Source organism: Humulus lupulus, chromosome 1 (genome assembly GCF_963169125.1).
Source record: "Humulus lupulus chromosome 1, drHumLupu1.1, whole genome shotgun sequence".
In the NCBI taxonomy this organism is placed as follows: Eukaryota; Viridiplantae; Streptophyta; class Magnoliopsida; order Rosales; family Cannabaceae; genus Humulus; species Humulus lupulus.
The window spans coordinates 31,206,060-31,216,191 of NC_084793.1; the positions used below are offsets into that span (position 1 = coordinate 31,206,060).

The 10,132-nt window shown below is 25.9% G+C and overlaps 1 protein-coding gene across 1 annotated transcript; it reads right to left on the reverse strand.

Annotated features, from left to right (window-relative positions):
* Window positions 1–708: 708 nt before the first annotated feature.
* LOC133809054 (transcription factor MYB2-like) lies at window positions 709–9,608 on the reverse strand. Its single transcript, XM_062245914.1, has 4 exons — window positions 9,593–9,608; window positions 1,794–1,910; window positions 1,269–1,398; window positions 709–1,171 (listed from the first exon to the last, which is right to left on the reverse strand). The coding sequence occupies exons 2-4, from the start codon at window positions 1,903–1,905 to the stop codon at window positions 709–711; spliced, it is 705 nt and encodes a 234-aa protein (XP_062101898.1). The 5' UTR covers window positions 1,906–1,910; window positions 9,593–9,608.
* Between the last annotated feature and the right edge of the window lie 524 nt (window positions 9,609–10,132).

The window sequence follows — 10,132 nt, forward strand, 5'->3', positions numbered from 1 at the left end:
ACCTTTAAAATTTTGATCTTGGTTTGTGAGTGAAGAGAAACAAACTACAAATGATTTTTTTTTTTTTTAAAAATAAATAAAAAACAGGAAGAAGTATAATCGGTTGTGTGTAGCTTGGTTAGTGTCTCTCTCTCTCTATCAATAGCACTATTAAACTGTAGCCATACCTTTACTCCCTAGTCTGTAACTGTCACTAATTTGATAGTTGCACAGACCCCTTGCGCAGGCCACTCCCCAGCCGTAGATTACTTCAAGTGTTAAGATTTAAAGGACATTGAAGCACCAGAACCTTTGGATCATTTTAATTGTATTGTACGACTGCGGTTTACAAACGGAATGGCTTCCGTTGCTGTACAAAGTGGGACTAAATCGGGGTCCATATATATGTGTGATTCAAATTAATATTTTTATGAAAAAGAAAAAGATTAGTGGTGTTGTCACGCCCCAGTGCCATTTTAGGATATATTAGAATTTACCAGTAAAATAAAAATGGTCATATCTCATGCTTTTTCAATGACTATTTTGGGAGTTCACTAAGCAACAATGGACCACTTCAATTTAAGAAGTGCAAGCCCAAATTAGTTAGTTTATAATTTCCTGCTGCATCTCATAGGAGTTGATCCTTGATAAGTTATCCTTTATTGAAGTCTTCAGAGATAGTAATATTATCGTAACGACATGTATATATATATATATATATATCATATACTATATATCATGGTTCCAAAGTATATTAGCAATATCATCATAGGTTAAATAATCTCCAAAAGGATCAGCAGTAGTACTAGTAGTAGCAACGTGGTCGTTTTGTTGGAGTAATGGCCACTCCAACATGAGTGATGCTGGGTCATCATAATAATGATTGGGTTGGACTAGTACGGCGTCGTTTAATGAAGCAGAAGCAGAAGCAGCAGCAGGCATAGTAATGAGTGGGGTGGTCGGGTCAATATCCCGGGTGATGGATGGATCTGGAGATTGGGGAATTGTTGTTTGGGTTAGTTGGATTTGCTCGGCCAAGCGGGGAATTAAGACGTTGCGCATAATGTCTCTGAATTGTTGACTATTGACCTCACATTTGAGTTGCTTTGCCTGCTTTTGAACTCTGCTTCTCCAATAGTTCTTTATTTGGTTATCTGTTCTACCAGGCAGCCATTCAGCAATCTTCGACCAACTGTGTTATATATAAACATATACATATATATATATATGAATGTCAGCATATAATTGTAATATAAGATATACATGTATATATATATATGTATATTTACCGGTTACCCCAGCAGAATTGGAGCTCAAGAATCTTAAGTTGCTCTTGGAGGGTAAAATTTCCACGTTGAATGTCCGGGTGTAAGTAGTTTAACCATCTATATCTACAGCTTTTCCCTGTTCTTTTAAGACCTGTAATAATTCTAGTTAGGGTTTAATTATTACAAATAATACAAAGTACATTAATTATTCTCCAATATATATGTCTAGATGACACGTACGTGTAATATATATATATACATATGGAACTAATACTTATATATAAATATATGTATATATATAAATGTTATTTAGTGCTACTACTTGAGCTATATATATATGTATATAGAGAGAGAGCTTACCCTATATATATATATGTTTAAGATTAAGAAGAAAACACGGGAAATACAAAGAGTAAATTCAAAATAAGGATAAGTAATTATCTATATATTAGGAATTAATAATCAAAATCATTGGTCCGAATATATAAATATGTAGTGAAGAACATGAACATGAATTTATTGGATTATATAGTAGTTGATTATTACCTGAATCAAAAGCAAGAAAGTTCCAGCGACCCTCGCCATGGGTGTTGATATAATTAACGAGTATGGAGTCCTCTTCTTCTGTCCATGACCGACCATTTCTTATCCCCGACATCTCTTCTCGACAGTAGTCATCCTCATCATGAGTTGCAGAACCACCTCTACGTACCTCTTTGCTTGTATTTTCCATTTAATAATCACTATAAAAAAAACACAAGGGCTAATAGTAATAGTATATCACTACAATAATAACATGTTACTAATAAATTGAAGTATATGTATAGTGATGAGAAAGCTGCTAGCATGTGTTGGCTTTAAAGAAAGTAGAACATTTTATTTGATCAAAACTATGTTGTTTTTTTTAATCAAAGAGTGGACGCGTACATTATTCGGTTATTGCCTTTCATGGTGGCACATAAATAAATGTTATATTTTGACAAGGATATATGCGTATTTATCTTGATTGGTGCAACATTTCGATCCCTAAAAAACAATAAATTCTCTTCTTACAGTCAAAAGTAGTTATTACTTAGATGCTTTTAACTTTAATTCACTATTATTTTCACAGGCAAGGAATCAGAATATATTTATTATTTTGTTTCAACCTCTAGAAATCTTGCCCAAAAAAAAAAAAAAATTGCGTTTCTTTATGTAGATGGAAATAATTAAGATGTTTCGGTAAATAGAACGTGGTACTTTATGTTTATAGTAATGATAATTTGGTATTTTCTGCTTATAATTCGTACTTATTTGGTACCTTATGCTGGAATGTAGTCAATCCATATTTCAAATATCATCATATTGTTTCTCTTTTAATGATTTGTTTGATTTTCTTTTCTTTTATTTTTGTTATTTAAAATGATTCAAAAATATTTTTAAATTAATAAATAAAATAAGTTTATAAAATGAATCAATTAAATGTAAAATTTTAAATAAAAAATAATATATGTTTAATTTGAAATATAAATTAAAAAATAAAACCAATATTTTAAAATTAATTATAGTAAATTAAAAATCTAATAATTTTTTAAGTTTTAATTAAACTATTTTTGTTTGAATTTATTTTAAACTAGAAAATATAATCGCGCTTCGCGAATTCTTTTGTAATTATTAAAAAATATATATTTTAAAAATATTTTTTGGGAGATTGTGGGGTAGTAATTCATTTTCACCATACTCATACAACATGCTCTTTATATGGACACTTGAAAACATCTTGACCATAATTTTTTTTTCATGATGGTGTTCACTGTTCATTGTATAGCAAACCTTTTGTAGATTTTTGAAAAATTCTGGCAATTTAAAGTACTAAAAATAAAGTTCAAAAAGCTTGTTGCACATGTGCTTTTATTAATTATTATTATATGTTTTGCGTGATTTTTTTTATAAGAAATCTAAATTATGTATAAGAAAATTTATGTTTTGTGTAAGACTTACTTTGGTCGATTACCTGTTTGAAGCCTTCATTTTTAAAATTAACTTTTAAATTTCGTTTTTTGTCAAAATATTAAAATCTGAAATTGATTGATTGATTATTTGAACACTGTATTTTTGTCAATTACCCGTTTTGACCTTTTATTTTTAAAAATGAACCTTTGGACCATGTATTTATTTAAAAGGTTCAAACTTCTTATAAAAATTAAATTATATATTTATATAATTTTTGTTTTTTATAAGGGCGCTCACACCATTTTGAACCTTGTATTTTAGTCCATAACCCATTGGAACCTTTATTTTTTAAAATTAACTTGTGGATCTCAAGTTTTGACAAAAAGGTTAAAATAGGAATAGATAAATTGATTATTTGACAACTATATTTTGGCTGATTACTCATTTTGATTCTTTATTTTTAAAAATTAACCTTTGGATCATATATTTATTCAAAAGGTTAAAAATTATTTATAAAAAATAAATTATATAAATATATATAATTTATGTTTTCTATGAGGGCTTCACACCATTTTGAACATTGTATTTTAGTCATTTACCTATTTGGACCATTTATTTTTTAAAATTAATTTGTGTACCTTGTGTTTTGTCAGAAGATTAAAAATATGAATATAAATATAGATTATTTGAACCGTGTATAATGGTTGATTGGCCGTTTAGATCTTTTATTGTTAAAATCTGCATTTGGATCTCGTGTTTTGTCAAAAAGTTAAAATATAAATAGATAGATATTATTATTATTATTATTATTATTATTATTATTATATAGATATTTTTATCTATTGTAATTTTATTAAAATAAAATTGAGAAAAAAGAGATAAAAAAATTCCTTAATTAATTAATAGCCATAAATTAGAAAAGTAATATAAAAAATAAGAAAAAAAATAATGTTTACTTATATTTATAATTTAATTAAATAGTTGTGGTAATTAAATATCTAATCAAATGTAAATTCAAAATATATATCGTTGAAATAAATCAAATTAAATTTAAATTTAAATTTAAATTATATATGTTGATATATTTTTGTAAAACTATTACATTTAAATTAAAAAAAACATAAATAATTTAAATAAATATTTATTATTATAGTTGTTGTCATCATCAATCATAAATTAAAGGCGTCATTTGTTTAAGCGCATGAATATATATAACTTAAAATTGATTTATTCTATTTTAAATTTTTTGAATTAAGTAATTTATTTATTTTTATTAATAATTTAAAATTAAAACTTTAAAAAATAACAAACATTAATAATTGAAGAACCTGAGAGGATTGTGTTATTGTTAACACGCGAATCAATCAATTTTGGAGATATGAATTGGAATTAATTAATTGGAATGTTCAACATTCCTTCTTCTAACATCTTAAGCTTAGTTGTAACCAAAAAAATAATTTTATGATCATTTGAAAGTGGTCTATACTGTCCTGTGCTTGCAATAACTTTCAAATTCTTTACATTATATAAAGAACCCTCACTCAATAGGTGCCTAAACTTAGACATTAAATTTTTCTAATTGTTGCATGCATTAGATTAGCTTGTGACAAAAACACACAATATATTAATTAAATATAAAATAATTGGTAATATAAGGAAAATTGAGGAAATAAATTTTGATACAACCTTCTCATCTATAAAAACCATATCCATACTAATTAATTCTTCATTCTTCTTAGTATTAAGAGATTCTCACAGTCTACAAACTTTAATCGTTATCATCCAATCATCTCTATCATTGTTTATTAAGTCAGAGAGAAAAGAATACTGCTTAGAATTAGAGTAAGAAAAAAAAGAGACGAAGATAAAGGAAAAAAAAATTAGAGTATAAGAAAATATGAGAGTTATAGAGAATGCTTAGAATATATATAAAATCATGAAGAGATATTTATAAAGAAGGTTTAGAATATATATAAAATCATGAAGAGATATTTATATATAATATTATTAATTTAAATAATAATTAAATCGTAAAAATGAATATATGGTTACAACATATTAATCAAATGAATCAAATAAAACTACGATCTGATGTGGTTATTCATATATAAACATTTATTCATATATCCTAAAAACAAAGAAGGTTTAAAATCAACTATATATATGATCACTACAATAAAATTGCTATTTACCGGCGGAACAATTACCGGCGGACGCCGGAGATAGTCCGCCGGTAATAATATGCTCTTTACCGGCGGAAAACGAAGTCCGCCGGTATTAAGCTTGTTTTTATTTTTTTTAAAATTTGATAATTAATACCGGCGGGAAATTTATTATTACCGGCGGACAACCTGCCGGTAATAAGTAAAATTCATTACCGCGGCAATGTTGCCGCCCATTTATTATTTTCAATATTACCGGCGGAGTATTACTGGCGGGCTCCGCCGGTAATAATATTTCGATTATTACCAGCGGATTATTGCCGGCGGGTTCCGCCGGTAATAATAAATAAAATATTACCGTTATTGTGCTATTGCCGGCGGACCTCCGCCGACAATAATAATCTATATATGCAGACCATTCATCTCCTTCGCGTCCGTTCGCCCAAGTCTCCCAAAAATAACTCAGACGATTTTCTTCTCCGTTCGTTCGTCCAAAGCTTTTTTCCTTCTGCCTTCATATTTGCAGGTAAGTTAATGTTTTGTTTTGTTTTGTTTTCTTCCGGTCTGTTATGTTTTGTTTTCTTCTGCCTTCATATTTACAGTTTGTTGTGGTTTATTGAATTTGAAGTGGTATCTATATATGAATCCTTAAGCTTTATATTATTAGAGTTCATTATTCAAGATACAGCCATAAACAATTGCATAGTATTTTTCATTTAGTCTTTACTGCATAATAACTCTTTTCTGATGAACCCAGAGCCAATTATTGGCTTCTTTATTGGCATGGTTAGGTGTTGGTAAATTTTGATGTGGCTTGTGGAAAAGAGAACTTGATGCTCGGGGTTATTACCTATTTATAAGTTTAAATTTTTGGTGAGGATTTTTATGTTATTTTCTTTAGTTATATTAAATATTTGATTAAAATTTCAAATAAATAAAATTTAATTATTCCATTAATTTATATCTAATATATATATGTATATATTTCAGGGCTTCATTGGGAGTACTGCATCTTGCTATTGTTGTACTGCAGGTAATTAATTTTCTATTTCATACATTTTTATTTTGTTCATTTAGTTTTAAAGAATATTAAAATATTGTTAGATATTATTAATGAATAATTTTTTATTATTGTTAAATTGTTATTATATTGTTAGAATGTTGTAATGTATTTTTGTTATAGTTTAATTAAAATTATTTTAATATTGTGAAGTTTAGATTTTAATAAATTTGTTATTAATTATTAAAAAAATAGTTTAATGGTAGAGAAATAAAATATTAATAAACAATAAAATAAATATTAAATTAAAGAAAAAAGTTATTTTAATAACTTAGATTGTAATTGATATGAGAATAATAAAAATTAAATAATTAAAAATTTATTTATTAAAAAGTAAGTATTAAATAATATATAAATAATTATTAAGTAATTATATAAAATAGTAATTATAGGATTAATTAAATAAAAATAATTTCAATTAATTACATATTAATTATTAAGTTTTTATAATAGTTATAATTAAATATGTTAAATAACTAAATAAATAATTTATTAATTAATTAAGTAATTAATTAATTAATTTATTATTAATTAATAATTAATTAAATAATTAGGAAAGATTTGAATTAATAATATGATAAATAAATAATTAAATGAATATTAAATAAATAAATAATTAAGTATGAATTAAATAATTAATTTTTTAGTAAAGGAATAATTAGATAATAGATAATTAATTAATTAAATAATTAAATAAATAAATAATTAATTAATTAAGTATAAATTAAATAATTAGAACATTAGATAATAATAATTTATTTAAATAAAGGAAAAATTAGATAATAATTAACTAATTAATTAAATAATAAGTAAACATTTAAATTAATAATATGATTAATAAATTGATAAATAAATAATTAGTAAACATTAGATAATAATAATTTGCGTAAATAAAGGAAAAATTAGATAATAATTAACTAATTAATTAAATAATAAGTAAACATTTAAATTAATAATATGATTAATAAATTGATAAATAATTAATTAATTAAATAAATAAATAATTAGTAAACATTAGATAATAATAATTTATTTAAATAAAGGAAAAATTAGATAATAATTAACTAATTAATTAAATAATAAGTAAACATTTAAATTAATAATATGATTAATAAATTGATAAATAAATAAATAAATAAATAATGAAGTATTAATTAAATAATTATTTTTTTAGTAAAGGAAAAATTAGATAATAGATAACTAATTAAATAAATAAATACTTAAATAATTAGTAAACATTAGATAATAATAATTTATTTAAATAAAGGAAAAATTAGATAATAAGTAACTAATTAATTAAATAATAAGTAAACATTTAAATTAATAATATGATTAATAAATTGATAAATAAATAAATAATGAAGTATTAATTAAATAATTATTTTTTTAGTAAAGGAAAAATTAGATAATAGATAACTAATTAAATAAATAAATACTTAAATAATTAGTAAACATTAGATAATAATAATTTATTTAAATAAAGGAAAAATTAGATAATAATTAACTAATTAATTAAATAATAAGTAAACATTTAAATTAATAATATGATTAATAAATTGATAAATAAATAAATTATTAATTAATTAATTAATTAGTAAACATTAGATAATAATAATTTATTTAAATAAAGGAAAAATTAGATAATAATTAAATAATTAATGAAATAATAAGTAAACAGTTAAATTAATAATATGATTAATAATTAAATAAATAAATAAACAATTAAGTATTAATTAAATAATTAATTTTTTACTAAAGGAAAAATTAGATGATAGATAACTAATTAATTAAATAATTAATTATTTACTAATTAAATAAATAATTTTAGGATAAAATAGCATAAAATATTATGATAAAACATAAAATAGCATAAAATTATTAAATGTGTTATAATATAATATAAAATTATTAAATGTTTTATAATATAATATAACAATTATAATTGTTTATATTATAAAACATTTTAAAGTAGTTTAAAACTATTAAATGTTTATAATAGACTATTATAAACATTTTATAACACTTTAAAATATAAGACAATTTGCATATCGTAAACTTATATATTTTTATAACACTTTAGATGGCGATCGACAAGAGTTGGACGACATTGAGAAATCGTGCTTGTCGAGAATATTGGAACGGTCTACAAGCTTTTTTGACGATGGCGTCGGAATATAAGGATTCCTCTGGTAGAATTAGGTGTCCGTGTGTTAGATGCATAAATAATAGGCTTGAAACTATACCTATGGTGAAAGCACATGTATTCGATTGGGGTTTTCATCGAGGTTACGAGAAGTGGATATATCTCGGTGAAGCGGAAGCAGATGTTGCCAATGTGGTGGACGCCAATGACGATGATGTTGATGACATGATTCCAATGGTCGAAGACTTCCTTCTACCTACAACTGAAGAAGTAGAAAATAACCCTGCGGCGGGACAATTTTATGACGATCTGTTTGATGAGATTGAGGCTGAGTTATATCCTGGTTGTAATTGGATATCTTCTCTTAACTTTTTAGCAAAATTATTGCATTTGAAAGTTAGAGGCAAGATTCCCAATAAAATCTTCGATGAATTACTGAAATTACTAAAGCTTGCATTTCCGAAGGGAAATAAAATTCCATCAACGTACTACGAGGCTAAAAAAAGATTACAGAAATTAGGGTTAGGGTACGAGTCAATTCATGTATGTGAACATGATTGTTGTTTGTTTTACAAAGAGCATTCAACTAAAGAGACTTGTCCAATTTGCGGAAGTAGTAGATGGATTTCTCCTTAAAAAACTGATGGAAAAAAGGTACCACATAAGGTGATGCGTTACTTTCCATTAACTCCTCGATTAAAAAGACTGTACAGTTCAAGACTTACAGCGAAGCAAATGTTATGGCACTATACTGGGAAATCAAAAGACGATGGGATAATGAGACACCTAGTGGATGGGTTAGCGTGGAAGGATTTCGATGCCAAACATCCTGATTTTGCTAGTGAACCTCGGAATGTTCGTTTAGGTTTAGCTGCAGATGGTTTCAATCCGTTTGGCAACATGAGTCAAGCATATAGTATGTGGCCTGTGGTGTTGGCTAACTACAATCTTCCACCTTGGATGTGTATGAAAGATAATAATTTCATATTATCCATTCTTATTCCTGGACCAAAATCACCGGGAAAGGATATGGATATATTCTTGAGACCATTGGTGGATGAGTTAAAGGAGTTGTGGGTTAATGGTGTCGATACAAGAGATAGTATAACCAACACTATGTTCAAGTTGCGTGCAGCCTTATTGTGGACAGTTAACGATTTTCCTGCTCGTAGCTATTTTTCTGGATGGAGTGGTCAGGGATACAAAGCTTGTCTGACGTGTAATGAAGACACAACTTCTGTTCGAGTGATTGGTAAGACATCCTACATTGGTCACAGAAGATTCCTTCCAAGTAACCATCGAATGAGAAGAGACACTCAGTTTGACGGACAAATCGAGAGAAGGCGTCCACCAAGACGTTTTACTTGTGGGGAAATATTAGAACAAGTAAACAAACTTGTACCACAAGTTCCTGAAAAACACGAGATATTTGGAGGTGTCAAACGTAGGCGTATTGCAGAAGATCAAAATTGGAGGAAGAAAAGCATATTTTATGAGCTTGATTATTGGTCTTCGAACACTTTAAAACACAACATTGATGTCATGCATGTGGAGAAGAATGTGTGTGATAGTTTGTTAGGCACAATCT